Source organism: Stegodyphus dumicola, chromosome 11 (genome assembly GCF_044657685.1).
Source record: "Stegodyphus dumicola isolate Sdum_Otavi_A_Nest chromosome 11, ASM4465768v1".
NCBI lineage: Eukaryota > Metazoa > Arthropoda > Arachnida > Araneae > Eresidae > Stegodyphus > Stegodyphus dumicola.
Genome location: NC_140778.1, coordinates 144,572,031 through 144,594,699, shown reverse-complemented (window position 1 = coordinate 144,594,699; position 22,669 = coordinate 144,572,031). Strand labels below are relative to the sequence as shown.

Here is a 22,669-nt window from a genome sequence, read left to right as displayed (position 1 = left end):
AACTCATTGACACCCTCATTCTCAGCATGGGCAGACGCTGTGAAACCTGCCTAGCAGTCAGGGGAGCTCATATCCCCTATTAAAGACCGGATGTTTCTTGCTGGACACCCATCACAGGGATGTTTCAGCCTTCAGTCGCATTGCGCTCCATGCTACTTTTTCAATAAAGCTTCTTTTTATCCCTCTGATTTCTCTTTTAGTAAGTGTTGCTTACATTACTCATGTCCTTACGTATTGGGGATCTAACGGTATTAAATGTGTTGATTTGGAAAGCTTTTGTACAAAGTTATATTGAAAAAATCATCTCGTCCTTAATTTTTGCACACCAGTGTAGAAATTTATGCTGAAGTCAAATGGTACAACGTTTGGCGCAAATTTGCAAAAACATGTCTCATTTTTTTCCCAAGGCTGTGAGATGAATGAAATTAGATTTATATTTCAATATTTATTTTTATAAAGTTTCACTTGGTTAATAGTTTAATGTAGATGGTATGTGGAGGCTGCTTGTCTGAAAAGAGATATCTTAAAAGAGAATCTGACTTTTTAAATAATTATTAATATCTTACTATTGCTCAATTACAGTAATGAACTCATTTTTTGTAAACTGGTTCTTTTTTTTAAAAAAATTAAAAACTGGCTTTCAAGTATATTGGTTATTTGCATTTTATATTATTAAATCCTTTCCTCATGATAACTGACATATCCCTTTTCATTCTTCATATTACAGATTACATAATTCATAAATGTTCTTCAGATTATATGATTAGCATGCAATAAAACTGTGTGAAAGTATGATAATCAGCTGCACATAGATTTAAACAAGTCTTAACTATACATAATCTAGAAATGCTAAAATTTCAATTATGAAGTTTTGCTGTTTATTAAATTTTAGATAAAAAGTAATTAAATATTCACACACATACTATATTCTTAAGGATGGTAGGATATATGAAATATTATCCAATTCAGATAATGTGAAAAGAAAAACTTACATTATTTTTGATGGAAGACCATGGCATTCAACTGATACTGTGCACTGTAAAATAATAATATTTTAATAATAATTAATATGTAATAAAAATAATTAAAACTGAAATAATTATAAAAGTTAACCAATTTCATTATTTAAATAGTAAAATAGGGAGAATTATACTTAATGAAAATAATATATTATAGTAATATACTATACTTATTTAATAAAATTGATGTTCCAAATAATATAAAAAAACAAAACAATAATAATAATAATAATAATAATAATAATAATAATACTGAAAGAAATAACTGATTTGATTTAATTAAAAAATAAATGAATTTAAGGAATAAGAGAGCACAAAAACATCAAACTGCTAATAGACATAAAGCAAATTATTGCCATCTCAGAAATGAACTGTAGTCTTGAAAAGGTGTAAAACAACATTTTTATCAAAATAGGACTTGAACATAACAGCACATTTTGTGCTTAACAAAGCAACGTCCGCTTGTGGCGATAAAACTGAAGTAACAGTGAAATTTAAAATGTAGGGTAGTAGTCAAAGACACCAAAGTAAATTTAAATCGAAGTTGGCACAAAATTTCAACCAGTGTAACAATTTAAATGATGGCAGCTATAATGCAAAGCTGAATAATTACAATCTTATCAGAGCTAGCGAAACCTAGTAACATGGCCTCAAGAGGCAGAAACACGCTCTATTTTACAATCCAAGAACTACATCTTAAATATTCTCAAATTAATTTGCATTCTGGTGAGGAAACGGAAAGGAAGAAAAGATAGTAAAGGTTGAATTTATAAATAACTGGTAATGCAAAATATCAGTAACTTTACAAGATTTTAACGTAGTTGCTTCATGCAATTACAATGGTACAGACTGAGATTTTTAAACTCAGGAATTATATCATTCATATGCCAGTGTTTACAGCTTTCTCACTTTAGCTTTTCAGATGAATATGGATCTTCATTGTGCACCCTGCTCTTTAATAGCCCATACTGAAAGATCACAACTCTAGGCTATATGGAAGTCATTCAAATGTCTTTTCTAACGTTCATTCACCAAACATTATTTGCCAAGAAAAAACATTTTCAATGCTGTTTGTTTAAAGATTACCCTGTTTGAATTAGCAATGATGAATCATATTGTGAACAACTTACAGTTGTAAATTCTCATCCCAATACAATAACAATACCTTCTAGGAATACTTAGCCATTTACAAAATACTGCACATCCTATGAAAAGAAACAAAAGTGGTATGATATTGAGGTGTAAATTCCGAGTTCTTTATATTGCTAATGTAGATATTTTAATTAATTTTCCCATTTTCTTTCATTCTCAATGTGCAATTTACAAAATTTATTAGTTTTTGACATCTCTTCTTTAGAGACAGATTCGACCTGTAGCTAAAACTGGTTCTTCCAACATGTCGCCTTCACATGGCGAACAAGCATTAACTGCCTCTTGGAATTGGAGGCAGAATGTTCCTACCTCTCTGAAGTAGGGCAAATGGGGAGATTTCCCATACTGCACTGCACGATTGGCAGTTTACTTAATTTTAATAAACTACATAGCTGATGTGCAACTGACTGCTCATTGGGCTGTTAGCAAAAAATTGCTTTGATAGATATCTGAGGATGCGGTATCATCTAAAAAAATTAGGTGGAACCATATCGTTTCTCCTCAATACACACAGTGGCTGTGAGAATGAGTGCTGCTTGTGAGCGGGGCTACAGAACAGTATCTTTCACCGAAATAATCTCGCAGACTAATGACAGAAATAGTCATTAGTTTTCAACAAACTTTCATTAAATTTCCAATTGTAATGAATACTTTCATATTCTTTTTAATTTAAAGGAAAATTTACTTAGGCAATTTACATTTTTGTTTCATCATAACATAATGCTCGTTTCCAAATCCTACATTTTCTACATGAGACTGACTGAAGTTTTGCTGTAAAACTAAAGAAAGTGGAATACAGTTATTTCTGCTAGTTAAATCAACATCTTTTTAGGCTTAAAAATTTTCTCAACGAGAGGAAGGGCGGTGGAACTTACCTTAAATTTTTTATAAATATGGAGGAATTGTCTAACGAAATCAATAGAAATGCAACTGTGAAAATAAACACTAATACCATGTACCTAGGCTACTTTACAAATAAAACTGCTTAACGTTTCTTTAGACTTATTCTATATTATTCAGCACTTGTTTGCAGATCAACACAATTTTCATAATTTATATAAATTTTGTATGAGCAATATAAACATTTCATAACTTACTTTAAAAAAATAAGATGCCTACAAATCATTATACTCTGTTTTTCAGCAGAAATATTCTTTTTGTAATAATAATTACCTATTATATTTTACCATAAATGTTTACCATATAGTAAATGAAAATTATAATTTCAATAGCACCTTAAGTCCTTATTTTTAATTTGGGTATTTCCATCCTGTATTCTAAAAATAGTAATAACTATTTCTGATCTGCATCATTTCCAGATCAAACCATATAATATGGCTTGCATGATGCTGATGACATAGCTAATTCGGAGCTTAAACTCAACATTTCAAGAACTGAAACTTTTGTCTTGGTAAACTGCCATATTGGATAACTGTGCACTTTTACTTCTAGCTCTCTTGCAATTAAGATGATGGCATGCTGCTTTCCTTCTTGTCCCAATACTATAAAAAAAATGTAGATGTTCTTGAATAGGCATGATTCAAGTGTCAAGTGAATGGTGGCTGCAAATGGCAATAGAAATGCAATGAACATTTAATCTTCCTTGGCAGCCAAGTTTGCTGTTATTATGGATAAACATCTATGCAATTTTTCTTGCCATTCACTCCCACAAAACAAAAAAAAAATTTTTTTTGACTAAATAATTAAAAGCACAGATAACGAGGGGTTTATGTATTTGCCATGGCAAATGACATAAAGAAAATTAGCAACTACGTTGTAACAGTGTAATGGAAACTGGATCATTGGGTTCCAGGAGCTATAAGAACAAATAGTGTGAAGGAAATGGCATATAAGTACAAAGTCCAAGATCTGGACTCGTCGATTCCGGATTTGGGGTTTTTTCGTATATTAGATCATCAGTTTAACGCTTGTAAGATGGCGTATAGAAATTATAAAATTAGAAATATGAAATCATGATTTATGAACCGAAGGTTAACAAAATTTATTCCCCCCAAAAAAGCTTAATATTTATTTGTTTACTTTATTAAGCATTTCCTTCAGTATAAGTTGTTTAAGTTACTTTTTTGTGTTAATATTTCTCATTAATTCTGATGTAGACAGACATAATTTCTTTTTCAGTTACAAAGTTTCATTGTTCAAGTTCTGTAATTGTTGTGTTGAGATTTCCGACTAATTTGTCAATTGAAATTTTTTTGTTTTCAATAACTCTCTGTCACTTTCTTCGCTATCGCTAATACTACTTTCTGGATCTAGAACCATACTACAGATTTTGCCATCCGTTAATTGATTGATAATTGGGCAATGTCATCGCAATGAACGCTCTTGTTCTATTATTATTATGTTATATCATCGAAAATATAAATCTCAATGAATTCTTTGAAGCAAAAGACTTCAGAGAAGTCAGAAACTACTTAGGAATCAACATCAAAAAAGATGAAAATGAGTTCTTATCGAGTCAAAAATCAAAAATAGAAAAATTGAAGATCTTACACACCAATGGATACTTCTTATCCAAAACAAGAGGACGTCTCTCCACCAGCGGGCAATACCAAGTACACTCAAGCCATTGGAGCCTTATTATACATAACCACTGTAACCAGACCAAACATTACCCTAGCAGTGAATATGTTAAGCAGGGAAAATGAATCTCCAAATGAGAAGGACTGGAAAGCAGTCCTAAGGATGATTCAATACCTCAACTCTACAAAGGACATTTGCCTGAAAATCGACTCTGATAGCCCACAAACACTTATACGGTTACTGACTATGCATCTGATGTAACTACCAGACGATCAACCGGTTGGAATTTATTTTTCTTAGGAAACAGTCCGATATTCTGGTCCACAAAGAGACAAAATTGTGTTTCCCTATCATCTGCCGAATCCAAGCTTATTTCTGCAGCCGCTGCTGCTCAAGAGCTCAAATGGATATTAGATCTCCTTAAAGATTTTGGACTACCTCAAAAACTACCCATTAAGATATTTGAGGACACAATAGCTCTTATAAAACAGAAAAAAAAAAAAAAAAAAAAAAAAAAAAAAAAAAAATGAATACCAGGCTAAAGCATATTAATGTTAAATATTTCTTTTTAAGAGAAATGGAAGAAAATTATAATAATCGAGATAATACTGCAATACAAATTCCATGATTGCAGATATTTTTACTAAGCCATTGCCCAAACCAAAATTTCTGAAATTAAGAAGATTAAAGGGGAAATTGTTGTAAATTAATTGAACCTTTGAGCAGAAAATAAATAAAATGTTTTTTCTAACTCACTTCTGGTAACCATAGAAATGCCATGACGCGCACATCAACCATGTCAATCGCGTGATATTATTTTATTCCATGATCCTCTTGTTTTATTATTATTAAGCTTCTGTATGTGCTTGTATTAACACTAATGTATTTGTTGCTTATATTATTTTAGTTGCAGTTCAATAAATATGTTATTAGTGTTTAAATCTGCATCTTTTATTGATAATGTATCCCTCATAACATCAATTGAGTTTCGGAGATTTACTGTGCTGCTGAATGCACAAAAGGTAAGCGAAATTTTGCTATCTTTATTTTTCACCAAAGGTGCGTGTGTGTACAAAAAAAGTGTTGGTAATTAAATATTGGAGACTGCCCTGAAAATGCCCATCAGCTGAGAAGTTTTCTGGAACTTTGCACATACTATAGGAGATTTGTGAAGGACTTTTCTTCAATCACAAAATGACAGAGAGCAAAAAGAAGTTCTGGACAAAAGAAAGTGAGGATGTATATGACACTCTAAAGGAAGCTTTAACAGATCCGACAATCCAGATCCTCAGGTCAACAAATCATTTATTCTCAAAGTGGATGTGAGCAATGAGAATGTTGTTGTTGTCTTGTCCCACGAAATAAACAGTCAAGAACATGTTGCATACATACACAGCACAGTATGAATATATTAGAGCAAGTGTCTACATAAACTGGAGATGAATAACTGTGTCACCAGGGAAGATATACTCACCATAGTTAAAGCTGGAGAATATTTGAACCATTACCTCCAAGGCAGAAAATTTCTGTTCTGCACAAAGTATGCAGCAGGCTCTTAAATTTCAAAAATCCCAAAGGCCAAATAGCCAAATTGACATAGAGATTCTAGGAATCATGACATGGACATATTGACATGCTGTCTAGAAGAGTCTGCCCAGAAAACTCCCAGTATTGTTCCATGGTCCAAATGGAAATACTGGCTGGTTAATCTGGGCACACGTCAAGTTACAACTTTACAAATTCAGCATCGGCTGATCGAGACCCATGGAGTGATGAAGTCAGGAAAGACCAGTTGGAAGATGATGATACTAAATAACTGACTGAATGGAATCTTCCTGTAGGAAACCTATCTGGTGGGATATTTTGATTTATAGTCCTCAGACAAAACAATAGTGGGCTCCCAGGACTGGGTATTTGAAAAGGTGTCTTGTACCGGAAGTTCGAATCCATTCTATTGGCAGCTGATGCTTCCAAGATACTGAAACCTGGACATCCTTAAAGAACTACATAGCAGCTCAACAAGAGCTCACTTTGGATTAATGAAGACTTTGGAGAGAGTTCGAGACTACTTTTACTGGAATAATGCAAGGGCTCATGTACAAAAGTGATACCAATTTTGTGATCCCTGTGAAGGCCAGAAAGGACCAAAGAAATGCAGGAGAGGGAAACTGCACATTACAATGCATAAGCGTCTTTTGAAAGCTTAGACTCTGATATCCTAGAACGTCTGCCACAATGTGCTAATGGCAATAAATACAACCTTATTTTAATTAATTATTTCACAAAATAGACTGAAGTGTATCCTGTCCTTAATCAAGAGGCTGTCACAGCAGCAGAGGTAATGAATGATACAGCATTGGATTTGCATGTTTGGAGTGCATCTTCAATTGCATTCTGATCAAGGAAAGAACTTTATCTGGTGGTAACAGAAGTTCTCTGAAAAAAAATTTCAAATAAAGTTAGAAAAACAAAACATGAAAGCAGTACCCTTAGTGAGAGTAGCAATCACCATCCAAATCTGTGATTTTGTGCCAATGTTTTGATAGTTTTTCAAAACTTTTGGCCCAGAAACTTGGTTGCTGCAAGTCTAAAAACAGATCAACTCATTTTGGACGTCCTGTGCAGAATGGAAGATAGCACCAGAAAGATGTAGCTACAGGTGTGAAAAAAGGTAAAAGTCTGAAGAAGCGATGTCCAGGCTATATTGTGGGTGTGGCAAGAGATCCCATTCGAGTCTGTACTGATTCCAGCTAATGAATGCAGACACATGTGGTTTTGCATTATCTTGATGGTACATTACCTTTCTGCACTGGAACTCACTTCGACATTTTCCCTTGATAGCAGCATCAACAATGACTAGCATCTCGCTCAACATCTTAATGTTGAGGGTTTTACCTTTTTCCAGATACATAGCATGATCTTTTTGTTACTCAAAGTGCATTTTGCGACACTGCCGATGAGCTCATTGGGCAGAAATCAACCCCCTTTTTGGACTGTGTTATTGAAGTAAATCCACTTTTTATCACAAGTGACGATCTTGTCCAAAATAAGTCAAGTTTATGGGATGCATAGCACAACTAATGGACATGGCATTAATGTCTAACTTCCTGGCAAGCTCTCAAGTGGTTGTAGACTAATCTTCCACAATTTCTCGCAGGCGGACCCTTTTAACACCAGTAGGCTGGCCAGAGCGCTCTGCTTCTTGAATGTCCTAGTCTTTGTTTTTGAACTTTCAGTACCAAACCTTCATAGTGTCATATGATACAACATTACTACCTAAAGCTGTACACAGAATTCTGTAGCTGACTCTTTGCAACATAACTGGAAATATATGATGGTTTTTATCTGGTAGCATGAAATTTCCATTTCAGACACCTTGCACGATAATGATAAATTTTTTTTTTTTTTTTTTTTTTTTTTTTTTTTTTTTTTTTTACAAATTTTACAACACAGTGTTCTAAAGCAAATCTCTTTCTTTCAAATGCCAAAAATCGTTTCACAAAATATGATTAAACACATTATTGTTTGTGCAGACAATATTTGTGGTAGCAGAAAACTGTCGTTAAACCTAATATTTCAGTTGCAATCGAAGAACTCTGTAAAGTATTTGGCAGACAGAAAACCCAAATGACACCTTTACATTCACAGTCAGACAGCATGATAGAGACATTTAATCGAACCATGCTTAACAATCTCTCGCTGACAGGACTGGGGCCAGACATTAACTCTGTTAGCATATCTCAGTGCCTTTTACTAGCCTATCTCAGTGCTGTTCATGAGAATACCGACTACTCCCCATCTCGCATGCTCTTCAGTCAGGACCATCGCCCACTTGTGATCTCTAGCTTTGTAGCCCTCAGAATGTGCCTTCATTGCTTGAGTACTTTAAAGATCTGGTTTGAAGTGAAGCACAGTTTCGCACGAAAGCGAGTCAGCAACGGAGAAGGAGACTTGATAGGAAGTGACAGCTACAGGACATCAATTGAACAAAGGTGACATGGTGTGGTTATGGAATCTGATTCAATGGAAAGGACCATTCTCCTAAGCTAGAGTTACCCTGGTATGATTCTTATACAGTTCTAAGCAGGCTGAAGAATTCTTTGGTCTGATCCAAAACTCAAATTCTATGCCTAAAGTAGTTGATTACAAGAGACTAGCTCTTTACTATTACCATAGTACATAGTCCCTATATTGTATATAATGTAAGTAGAAAACCAAGACTATGGCCCTATTTGTATATAAATTTGTAAATTTAAACATTTAGTATTTGTTTTATGCTATTCATTGAAATTATTGTTTTAGTATTGCACTGATTTTCCTTCCTTATAAGTATGGCTTCCTGTTCACGGATTGTACTGCCTGGGATGTGCAGTCCTTGAGAAGTAGTATCTTTGTATTATGTTATATGAAATGTCTGAAGAGACCTATGCTAGAAAAATGAGATTACATGTGCAAGTCTATTTAACATTAAGGTAAATGGCTATCCCCTTAAATTGATGAGATATCAGCGATGGTTTAGGCGACTAATTTTTGTCACCAAATTTGGTAACCTCTTTGTCCAGTCCATGTATAACTATAACTGATACTGTAATTGAGTAACTGTAACTGGCTCTTATATGCAACTTTAAATGTATATGCCTCCCAGTAAATTTGAGAAATGGAAAGTACTAGAGATTTGCTGGCACGGGGAAGGGGGGAGGAGAACTATATAAGACCAGAAAGATCAGACTTGGCAGAAAGATCAGTTCTCAGTTTTTAGTGCAGAGTAGTCTTCGGAGTATTAGTCAGCATAGCTCTTTAGATGTGCTTTGCATTGCATTCTGCTTCACATTCTTAGAAGTTCAAAATGGTAACTACTGATTTTGCTCTCATACTAAAAACATATAAGTACTTTTCTGGAAAGTTTTACAACTTTAAAGTATTTCCTTTTGTGAAAATAAAATTTATCAAGCTATCATCAGTTCTGTGTGCATTCAATCTATTAAAACCCGTATGCAACAATATGTTGTTCAAGGTCAATATTTTCTCATACATACTTCATCTGTAACCAGCCACAGGCTAATTATTATATCTTAGAATTAAAATGTGCAAGAATGGAATGAAAACACCTAAGTTTCAATGTTTCAGGAAATCTGATGGATCAGGCCAATTTCATGAAAACATTAAAAGTAACATTGGAATATTTATGAGCTGATATCAGAATTATTATCTTGCAGTGATTTAAAAATGGTATTTAATATTCATGATATTTGCCTAAGCATGACTGCTTCGATTCAGAAAACTTTAGTAACTTTTTTAGTGGGAAATTTGTAACTGTCCACTGTTCATTTGAGATAGGGCACCAAGTAATTTTCATCTCTTAATTCTCAAAGATCATCCTTCATGGCAAAAAATTTTGGAATCATGAGGGAAAACATTTGGAACAATAGTGGTATGATGGTTCAGTGTGTAGTATACTACAATGGGAAATTTGCTATAAAAAGTTCATTTTTGGTTACATTATGCCTCAGATGTCATGGTGAAATTACATAAAAAAAGTTCATCACTGAACATATATGATTTGTTATGGCCAAGATTTTTTCTCTTTTTTTGAAATAAACCCTGTAAACATATTTTTTTAATGCCACATTACGAGTGACAATAATGGTCGCTCATAATAACATAAGTAAACTTTCACATTAGTTTACTTATGTTATTATGAGCGACCATTACAAAAATGTACTTTCTTCCAAAACAGTAAAACATTATTTTAAAAAAAAGTTGAAACCTTTGATATACAAATAAAATACACATCCAAAGAATACCATTTAATTTGAACACTCAAACAATAATAATATACTGCATGGCTTTCGCCGAAGACAGTTCCTGACGTTTAGGAAATGTCAAAGTCTACAATGGTACATGGTCAAAGTTTCTCGGACGTCACTGTATGTCAAGGGGTTAAATGAATTTATGTTAAATCCTACAAACAAATTCATATTACAGTATGATCTACAAATTTGTGTATATCATGCTATTCTACGTGACCAGTTCTATCACTTAATTCAGAGATCAAGCATCTTAGAAGCATAAACAAAATTTTAAGAAAATGAATGAAATTAGAAGATATGTGAATAAATGAGAGAAATCAATTTAGAGTGAAGCAACATCATAAGAACTTAAGATAGTGTTTATATTATTTTTCATTATAAAAATACTACTTTTAAGAACATATCACCTGCCACTATTTAAAAATGTTAAATTGTTAATTTTTATTTACAAGGAAAATTGAAGGATATGTTTAAATTTTTAATTAAAATGAAATTTTTTAAACAAAAGAGCTTTATAGGATGGATAGAATAAGCTAAGTAATTATTTTTGTTATTAAATCAGAGTTGCCAACTCTCCCGATTTCCGACCGCTCTCCCGCCAACCTGATTTACAATATATTTCTCCCGACTTTTTCTTATTCTTAAAATTTCTCACGATTTTTATGGAACTTGGCTTTGTTATATGTTATATGTTATACTTTGTTATATGAACAAAAAAAGTAATTTTCGACAAATTGAATTCAATTGAATTCTGAAACAAATTGAATTTTCTCTAGATTATATCTAAAACAAATTAAATAATTTCTGCTTTGTGAGTGAGAGCATATACATATCCAGAAACATCGTTCTCCAATGGGCATCGTGCTCCACTGCGTGTCACCTGGCATATATTAACCAATGAGGACAAAGCAAGCTGTTATTTGGATGTTCTTTTAGTTATTTCAGTCATTTTGTCCCAAGTTGTGCAAGTACACGTGCCTTCAGAAATTAGTTTTAGAAATTATCCTCTTTTGTAATGTCTGCGAGGAAGGTGAAATACTCGTGTACGTTTCAAAAATCGTACACACTAGACTTTCCTTCCATTATTTCCTCAAGGAAATATAATAAATTTGCGAAATCGAAAAACTGCCTGTCATTGCGATTTTTCAATTTTGCATGGTGGAAGGGCGGATGTTCTCAAACATGTGCATACACAAAAACACAAGGACAACACGAGTTTTTTGAAAAAAAAACGAAAAATTAAATTTTTCTTCAGAAACAAAGGACCAAAAAGTTATTAATGCAGAATGTCTGTTCTCTGCCTTTTTACTGGAGCACAACCTGCCACTGAATGCATCGGATCATGCTGCAGCTTAATTTAGAAAAATGTTTTCCGATAGTGAAATCGCTAAGAAATACTCAAGTGCAAGAACCAAAACAGGTGCAATATTTAAAGAAATGGATTTGAAAAATAAATCTTCAGTTATTGATTGCATTAAAACAGCTCCGTTCTGCCTCTCTATGGATGGAACCAATAATACCGATTCAAAACTGTATTCAATTGTTTTTTTAATCCAGAGTCTTCAGAAACTGAGTGCAATTTGCTTTCTGCCCCCACTTTAGGACATTTGACAGGCTTTAATATAGCACAGCTAATTATTAAAACTTTAAAAAAAAATGTAGTCCCTCTGGATAATTGCTTAGCACTTGGTGCCGATAATGCACCAGTATTGGTAGGCTTGAAGACTGGTGTTGCAGGCATCTTAAGAAAGGAAAATTCAGATTTGCAGATTATGAGATGCACCTGTCATCTCTTAAATTTAGCAGCTGAAAAAGGGGCAGCTTCTTTACCAATAAATGTTGATGACCACATTGTGGATATTTACTATTCTCTTGAAAGGAGTTCTAAAAGGAAGGAAAAATTGAAACATTTCCAACAGCTGCATAACAGTAGTTTACAATTAGAAAACTTGGATGAAGTTATAAAATCAGCTAGGATTGACACCCAGTGGAGTTTAATTGGAAAACTGAAAGATGCTGATGGAATTTTAAAATATAGTGAACTGTCTAGAATTATGTTGGCCATCTTGACAGTTCCCTATATTCATGTAGAGTGTGAGAGGATTTTCAGTGTTGTTGCGGAAAAGAGGACTAAATTTAGATCTAATATTAGTGATGACACATTAAAAAAAGTTTTATTAGTGAAAGCAGGCTTATGTGGCAATTGCTATGAACAAAATTATGAAGTTTCTTTCTTAAAGAAAGCAAAATCTGCCACTGTTTATAACATTTGTACGAAAACTGATTAAAGTTTTTTTTTTTTTTAAACGATGCAAGTAATAAAAGTGTTTTTTATGTGTAAGGTATTTTTGTGTTGCTTGCATTTAAGAATTAGTTACTATTTAAAGTTAATTCATTATTAAAAACTATATTTTCATCATTTAAAAAGTCTTTTTAACATTGTGAAAAATCTCCAGATTTCTTAAAAAACTCTTCTGATTTTTGGGTGTCATAGTATGATTTTGGGTGCAAGTCTCCTGATTTTTGCGTGCAAGTATGTTAAATACAAAACTTATTTTGTATAAAAATTCATTATTTGAGTACTGTCTGATGTGAATTCACCTGACATGAGGTCATTATTATTACTTTCAAATGAGCTCAGATATCTAAGAAATGATTTTTCATCACTTATGTCAAATATCTGTCCATAGCTTTTAACTTTAAATTCAACATATTAGTAATAAAAATAATCAGCTATTATTGCTCACAATTCATGAATTCTGAACAGTGAGCTATTTTCATGATCTTGTCAATAATACATTTTGAAATGCTTTACATACAACTAGCAAACGAAAAATCATTAGGCTACAAGGCAGATAGATATGATTTTTTGTAAAATGTTAAAAAAAGATTTCACTTACTCTATCCTCGACCTCTCGAAGAGGTAAATTGTCTCCACTTCTTTTCCTGGAAAAATTATATCATTTGATTATTAATTATTATGAAAAAATTATATTGTTTGATTTTAATTATATCATTAGATATTTCAGATGCTAAAATAGCATTTTGAAATAAAACTAGCACACAATGTTTAAAAAATAAATTAATATTTTAATATTTTTTCTAAATATACCATGAATATTTAATCAAAATTAATTATATTATGTTTTAATTCAAAAACCCAAGTAACCTTCAAAGATGACCTAAGACTTTTCTAAAATTCTTTCTTAGATAAGAAAGTTTCCAAAATAAAATAATTATGCCGAGTTCAAACTTCTACATATTTTATTACTAAATACTGACCAGTGCATGTCATAAAAGAGCTTTCAAGATTATATCTGTAATCATGTTGAAACAGTAATCTATTAAAGCATCACCAAACTCACCCTAACCACTGAAGGCACGTAAATAATCATGGTTTTAAAAATCTGCAATTTATTTTTGTAATTATACCTCATAAATAAGCTGCTTAAAAAACTCTTAACTATTATAGTTATGAAAAGATTCAGTTAGATATTAAGTATGAAAAAAATAAGCACAACTATCAGAAAACGGCCCACCATTGGCCGAGCGGTAAAAGCCGCTGAACACTGGTAGTTCGGTCCAGGTTCGAGTCTCGGCAAACAGGCTAGCTGTATGGGCATTTTCATGGTTCTCCCCATGTGTAACATGGATACAAGCCAGTTTCCTTTAAAAAGTGCCTAAAAACGGATCACAAAAAAAAAAAAAAAAAAAAAAAGAAAGCCTTAATTAAGGCATTATACAATTCTAATTATTTTAACTTCACGTGCCTGGAAATTTGTTCTTTCTGGGTGAAATGAAATTACACTTATAATTAATTTATATGTATTTTTAACTTTTAGCTAATATAACAACCACATATGTATAAACCTTAAGAGGAATATATTTGCACATACAGAAAACGCTGTTTACGGAAACAAACACCCTGACAATTAATCTAAGGTATGAAAATGTTGGAAATAATGAACTGAAGCAATGGTGGCAAGTCATTGGAGAAAAAATATATGCATGAGTTAGGCATAAGTAATGAACGTATCAAAAGAACTTACTAATGTCCTAGAAGTTTTATTCCTTAGTAATTAGGGAATATGTCCACCTTAAACGTAGCACAGTAATCACAATGCCATAGCATTCTCATTCCTAAGCGATTCAGCAGGAATGGTACATGCTACAGCGGGTTATTTCATTCCTCTTTCATAGCACAGATTAAATTTGCTCTTATTTTTTGTAGCAAAGGATTCCAAACTGCAGTGTATCATTTTCATGCATTAAAAAAAAAAAAAGTGCTTCACCAGCATATCATAGAAAAAATAAATATGATGTTCAACAAGCTCTTTGCTACAGTAGTACCATCATCCATTTTCTATAGTTCTCTATATATATATATCAGTCTTCCACCCACACCATGACTTCTGTAACAATCCCTTTCTCGTAACCTTCCTGCTGGTATGTTTCATCCTTTCCATGCAAGATGAATTGATATCTGCAAACTGACTACAGACTGAATTGATATTTATATAAGAGAACAACACATTAGCCCATTAATACATTGTTCATTTTAATGAATCTGACATCATGGAAAATGCCATCTACATTATAGTGCCACAAAAGACTAGGTACAGTAATGTAGTTCTTGTTGTAACAACCAACAGTTTTATTTTTGAACTATGATTGCAATTTGAAACACATAGTTTTTTTTTTTTTTTTTTTTTAATTACACTATGTGTAAATTGTAATCATTTTGATCAATTTGAAATCATGCACCACATGTGAATAAAGGATAAATAATTATTTTTCAGCAATTTACTGAGCCATACTTCTCTCAGAAGAAAAAGAACAGTAGAAAATACATTAATAACATGCTACATTGATGGTGCATCTCACATGTCACTGACTGCTTGTAGTGGACTTTCTGGTGTATAACCTGACAGGTTATATTCATGAAACACTTGTTGGATACTACCACTCGTATATTATTGCCAAACAGAAATTTAAATCCAAAACAGGTTTACGAAATAATAAAATTAAAAATACTGACATGAACAAGTAAAAAAACTGAGATTTCACATATGGAATAAGAATAAAATAAAAAACATGAGATGTGCAGTCTTGACTACTGATATTCAAACTGAATTATAATTTAGGCACAGCAAGAATCACCAACGAATAGCTAAATTTACTGCTTTTATTTTTTAGCAATCAATATGAGCTGCTACTTTCAATACAATAACAACACAATCAAAATTCAAAAACAAAATAATCACGAATAACTACTTGTTGCTATAAAAGAATTACAAAGATGAACAAAACAAAGTTAATTTTACAAAATAATTAAACACACACAAAAATATAAAATACTTGAAATTAAAAATAATTATTACTCATGCAGTAACTAGGCCACTACAGATGTATTAAAATACGTAGTATTAAAATACCAAGGAACAACTTCAAAATTAAATCAAAGTAAATAATAATGACACCCAGATTATTCGTTGAAGAGGCTAGTCATAAGTGCTAAAATGCTTCAATCAAAGTCTGTTAAGATTAGGACACTCAGTTAAAAAGAAATAAACAGATAGAACAGCATTACAATTGGGACAAACAGGTTCACTTTCTTTTTTTAAAGGATATCTGTGAGTGACTCGAGATTGACAAGTTAGCAAGACCTCCATTCTTTTAGTTTCTAGTATTCTCTCAATATTTCACTTTAGGTTTCGTGGTTATTATTTATCAGAATATCCCAGAGTTGCTGCACGTCCAAAATTTTTTGTTTCATGACCGTGCTGGTATCACTATAAGGAATCGACACAGTTCAAAAATTAAATTTAGACTTTGCAGTACTGTCTGCCAGCTCATTACCTTTTATACTAATAATACCTGAGTATCTAGCAGTAAAGGATTTTGTATCCACAGCTCCTTAAATTTAGATGTTGTTGCGAGCTGCATGATTTATATTTGCCAACAATATTCAATGGCTGTTATTTCCATTTTATTTTAGATGGTGCTTCGTTTTTGTTTTTTGTCAACAGGAAGAAAGATTAGAATAGTAATGTTTCGATTTCCTTAAGTATGTAAAACGTGTGAAAAACAGTTTTGGCTTTCATAAGAAAAAAAATGTAATTTTTAAATATTTCTTTTCAAGAGTTAAATGGAGTCAGATTTAATTTAGAGGTGAGAACGAATGAATGAAATAATATTCAGGTAGATTCAATGCGATATTAGTGGTGAAACGGGACGTCATTTCATTGGATTTTGAAGGTAAATACGGTTAAACTTTTAAGCATGGAATTATTAGTAAAGAAATGCTCCCCTGTTAGAGCCAATTTTACTAAATGTTTTAATGCCTTGAATGATTTAAAATAATCTCTGCTCTCATGTGCTTTTTCACAAAATACAAAAGCTGCATTTTGCTCTTTCCGAAAACTTCAGAAAATAAATCTGCAGCTTTTTCCCTCTTCTCATATTTATCTGAAAACCCAGATTTCACTCCTCTCCTTCTACCTCTGTTTTCATAAACAGTAACAAGCTTTTAAGCTCTTCACTGTATGAAATTCTCCATTCTATTTACATAAATGTCTACTTTTACTGTAATACTATCCATCTTCTTAGTGTATTCCTCAATAATAAAATACTGGCACTCATATTTTTCTGCATTAGAATCTGCAACTAATAAATCACTTATTTCAGAATTTAAACTAGAAAGCTGAGTATATATCCTTTTTAAACGAGCAAACTTTGATTGAATTTCCACTTCATTAGGCTTTTCTTGATTTAATAAATCATTCAAGGCATTAAAAGATTTAGTAAAACTGGCGTTGATTCAACGCGATATTAGTGGTGAAACGGGACGTCATTTCATTGGATTTGGAAGGTAAATACGGTTAAACTTTTAAGCATGGAATTATTAGTAAAGAAATGCTCACCTGTTAGAGCCAATTTTACTAAATCTTTAAATGCCTTGAATGATTTATTAAATCAAGAAAAGCCTAATGAAGTGGAAATTCAATCAAAGTTTGCTCGTTTAAAAAGGATATATGCTCAGCTTTCTAGTTTAAATTCTGAAATAAGTGATTTATTAGTTGCAGATTCTAATGCAGAAAAATATGAGTGCCAGTATTTGATTATTGAGGAATACAATAAGAAGATGGATAGTATTACAGTAAAAGTAGACATTTATATAAATAGAATGGAGAATTTCATACAGTGAAAAGCTTAAAAGCTTGTTACTGTTTATGAAAACACAGGTAGAAGGAGAGGAGCGAAATCTGGGTTTTCAAATAAATATGAGAAGAGGGAAAAAGCTGCAGATTTATTTTCTGAAGTTTTTGGAAAGAGCAAAATGTAGATTCTGTATTTTGTGAAAAGGCACATGAGAGCAGAGATTATTTTAAGGCTCAAACTCTGAATTTCGAGCAGAAATAAGGCATTTTAAAGTATAAAAAAATCTGCTTTATATGTTTGAGAGCTGAACATCAATCAAAATTTTGCAAGACAAATATTAAATGTATTCTTTGTGGGGAAAAAATGTTTGGTTTTAATGTGTCCAGAGCTGAAACTAACAAATTAATTAATAACTCTCTTAAATCTGAAGCATTAAAACCAAGCGATAACAGCCTATCAAATTTTTGTTACTGAGGTGAAGTTTAAAGTGTTCTACTACTCGTCAACAGTGGTTTCCAGCATTCATACCTATTGAAGGCAACTGTAGAAGAGATGGATATGGAACCAACTATAACAGGTTTTAAATTTGCACTCTGTTTGGAGGATTAACGATACAGATGAAGGAGACTCGTCAGTATGAACTCGACATTGAATCCTTAAACAATAACTTTTCCTGTATGATAGAAGCTCTAGATCAGTGTATTATTTTTTAAAAAATTCCACGACTAATGAAAGGAGGATCATGAGAAAAAGAGTTAAAGGAAAAGAAGATATGGCTTAGTGATTGCAAAGAGAATTTTTCGGATATCGAGATATTGATTGGATCTGATTTTTATGGTCATTTGTTTACAGGGGAACTCATTATCTTAAGTATCACTTAGTTGCATATGAAACACTTTTTGGTTGGCTGATTATGGGAAAAATGTTTGATGATAATCCTGTTAGTACCTCTACAAACTTAATCACATCTCTAGTGATAAAAAAATGCATCATTTGCTGATCTGTGGAATTAGGGTACTTTAGGCATCGGAGATCCTATTGAAATAAAATCTAAAGAAGAGACACATCAATTAGTTATGCAATAGTTTCAGCAAACGGTGAGAAGGGATAAAGAAGTCGGTACATTGTGAAGCTACCTTAGTTAGAAGAACAGGAGATTTTGAAGGAAAATATATTGTTTGAAGAACACAGATGTGCATCAACTGCAGAGAAACTTATAAAGGAAGGCAGATATGCAAATTATAATGTTGTTTTCCAGGAATGGTTAGCGGAGAATATTATTGAAGAAGTACCACCTGAGGAACAAAATAAAATTCCATGCCATTATTTACCCCATCGAGGTGTTTTCAAATAAAGCACCACCACAAGTATTAGACTTATTTTCGATGCCTCTTGTAGATACGGTCCTTCTCCATCCCTTAACGATATTAATGACTAAATCTCTTAGGCCCATATCACACAGCGTTTGTTTCACACAAACAACTCTTTCGGACAATTTTTCTCCTCAGTTCACTATTGAAAGAAAGACATGCGACTTTTTCCTTCCTTTCGAAAAAATTGCAAGTTGTTCATTTTCAACCAATCAGCTATCAGCTTGTTTGTAATGGGGAACCAGTTTCTCCTGTGTTAACCCCAAAGCGATGTATGGTGATTGGCTGTTGTGACAAAGCTGAAAAATTGTTCCAAACAGTTGTTCTGCTGAAACAAACCGATGTGTGATCCGACGCCTTAGAGAAAATATTTCCACTACTACTGACGTTTTGGTAAAAAGTCAATTAGCATCATTTCAGATGTAAGAAAGGTCTTAGAGATTTCTATTGCTGAAGAAGATCAAGACTATTTGAGAATTTTATGGTTGGAGCATTTTGAGAAAAGAAAACTGAAAATTTATCGTCATAAAAGGGTAGGCTTCGGACTCACATGCAGCCCATTCCTCTTAGCTGCAGTCATTAATTTTCATTTGGAGGAATGCCATGATGATTTTCCAGAAACTGTCCATAAGTTAAAAAATGTCTTCTATGTGGATAACTGTGTAATATCTGTATCTGATGAAAAGGAACTAGTGCAATTTTTACATAAGGCTAAACAAATTCTAGATTCAGCATGATTTGACTTTCATGGATAGAAATATACTTCTTTAACATGAGATAAAGGGGAAAAGAATTTTCCCCTTTCTTGGATTATTGTGGAACAGAAATAAAGATATCCTTTTTTGAAACTTAGAAAATGTTTCCTTTGAAATGTTGAGAAAATGTTGTGAAAGAACCTGTACCAACAAGAAATATTCTTTCAGCTGTCAATAGTATTTTTGATTCCATTGGAATGTTGTGCCCAGTAACCATCTGCATGAAGATGCTAATACAAGAAAGCTGGACTCTTAAATTAGGCTGGGTTGTGGTATGTCCTGAAAGTATTTGTAAAAGGTTTTCACTGTGGATGCTTCACTTATTACAGTCAAAAGTCGTTAATCCGGACTCGTCGGGACTTCGGCGATTCCGGATTATCGATTTTTCCGGATTATAGATCATCAGTTTAAATCTGGTAAGATGGCATGCAGAAATTACAAAATTAAAAATATGAAACCGTAATTTATGAAATAAAGAACAATCATGATCTAAAGGGTATCAAAATTTACAAAAAGAAAAAGCTTAATATTTATTTGTTTACTTTATTAAACATTTCTTTCAATGTAAGTTGCTTTGTTTCATGTGATAATACTTTCTCTTTAATTCTATTAAACAGACATAATTTCTTGTTTAGTTACAAAGTTCCGCTGTTCAAATCCTATAATTGCTGTGTTGAGAATACCGACTAATTTGTCGATCGAAATGTTTTCGTTTTCAATAACCTCTGGGTCACTTTCTTCACTATCGGAAGTGAATTATAATGATGAGGAACTTGATTTAAATCATATCAAAGACGGAGTACATCGAAATGAAATACTACACTTAGTACAGAATTATAAACCAAATAAAATAAAAACATCTGCCTTGAAGATAAGGATAGTGCTGACAGATCAACTTCCAATCCGCGGCGTGAAATTGATAAACAGATTTCGGATTTCAAAACATACTTTCGCTTTGTAGATACAAATTACATATTAGTAAATATATATCGGAAATTCTATTTGACATAATCTTTGTAATCTATCATAATCTAATAACCTTCAGATTCACGGCTATCATCTTCATCGTCCTCACCACGAAATATGGTAGCTGACCATAAATTATGCCAAACATTTTTTTAACAGGGTTCGTACACATTTCCTTACATGAAAATTAAGGACTTTTAAGGACCATCAAAGAAAAAATTAAGGACCTATCAGCAAACAAAAAACCGACTAGAATAAAGCAAGTATCCATACAACCGACTTCATGCTTGTAATTTCACTTTAAGAAACTAACAGAAGTGTGTATTATGCACTATTATTAAATTCAATTTAATACTTACCATAAAACAATTTTGAAAATTAAACTAACTCCCTACACGTTATGAAGTAGATAGATAACATTAAATTAGGAACATAATTTCTTGAAAAACATGTATAAGTGTATTTTACACTAATAACAGTCACTATTTTTGAGATTTAATGATTATTATTTAACTTACTTGATATTTATTTAAACACAGTCAACTACTATTATAATCACAATGTAAGAATATTTTGCAGATTAAAATAACTGATTTGTAAACATACAATTTATTTCTTTGGTTTTTTGAAAGATACTAGAATAATAAACAGTACAATAAAAGATACAAAACATTTGTGCTTTTTTTAAATCTGAAATCTTTTCAGCTATTTTAACATCTAATTTATTTATGTCTATTTCCTTTTCTTTAACTATTCTTCTAAGTTCATTTGCTTTGATAAACAAATCAATGTTCCTGCTGGTCTCAGCTTCATCTGCTAAAGCATCTACTTCTTCATTAATATCTTTAATGTTCCTTTGAAGAAATTTTTTCTTCTGCTTCATATAATCAATTTCTTCCTCAATAATATTTCTTTTCCTCTTTGAATTTTCAGATTTAGTTAAACATTTTTGTTCTTCTAAATACTGCATATATTTAGACCTTGCAGAAGCTGCTGCTGATCTCATTTCTTTATTAATTTCGATATTAAGAACACCTCCAGAAAATTTTATGTAATCAAATACTGTAAAATGTATGATGAGTCACTTAAATTTTCAATTTCAATTGCTTTATTTACAGAGAAGCCCCTTTCCACAGAAGCCTGTCCATGTTACAAGATAAGAATCATTTCCACTATTTTCCATACTTTTGAATAGTGAAAATCATGAAAATAAGAAGCGAGAAATGTGTCAAGAGAAAGATTTTGAGGATCAAAAGTAGAAAATTTATGTAAATTTGTCTTAACTACTTTGTCTAGAAACTCTCCAAACTGCAGCAAAATTTCATCACAATCATCTTGTAAAACGCGTTTATTCCGCATTAATACCATTAGAACTATTTTCATTTTGTTCTGGGCTTTTTCTGGACTTTTAACCATCAACCGCGGGTCTATACAAGATGCATTTCGAATAAGAGAATAATTTATTGGACATATAGACATAAAGTGTTGTACCATTGTTAAGACACATTGTTGACCTTCTTGTTTCAATGCAAAACTTTCAGCTTGTGAAATGTCCTTCTTGCGGCATTTATCATTCATTAACTGCTCAGCAATGAATCCCAAATAAACTTTACTTTTATCATTATAACAATTTGGATCATTAAAATTAAATTTATAAAGATTTTCTGCTTTAGTTATTTTTAAATATTCTAGTTTCAAAATTTTAAAGTGCTGAAGGCAATCATTTACAAGTTTTAAGATATCTTCAGCAAAAAAGGGAATAAGTGGTTTATCACTTTGATAATATTCAAGGAAAGGCAATAATATTTTCGACAGAGAGAGAAAAAAATTAAATTTTATAAGAAATGTTTATCTTTAGTTGCCTCCAAAATATTTAAGAAGGATTTTGATGAATT

The 22,669-nt window shown here is 32.1% G+C and overlaps 1 protein-coding gene across 1 annotated transcript in view; it reads right to left on the bottom strand.

The window, feature by feature from the left end:
* LOC118200562 (kinesin-like protein KIF23) overlaps positions 1–22,669 on the bottom strand; it is a 93,867-nt gene that overhangs the window by 5,195 nt on the left and 66,003 nt on the right. The window contains exons 22-23 of the mRNA XM_085827288.1: positions 13,423–13,468; positions 993–1,036 (exon numbers count right to left, since the gene is read on the bottom strand). Of these exons, the coding sequence (XP_085683414.1) occupies positions 993–1,036; positions 13,423–13,468 (90 nt within the window). The remainder of the gene's footprint in view (positions 1–992; positions 1,037–13,422; positions 13,469–22,669) is intronic.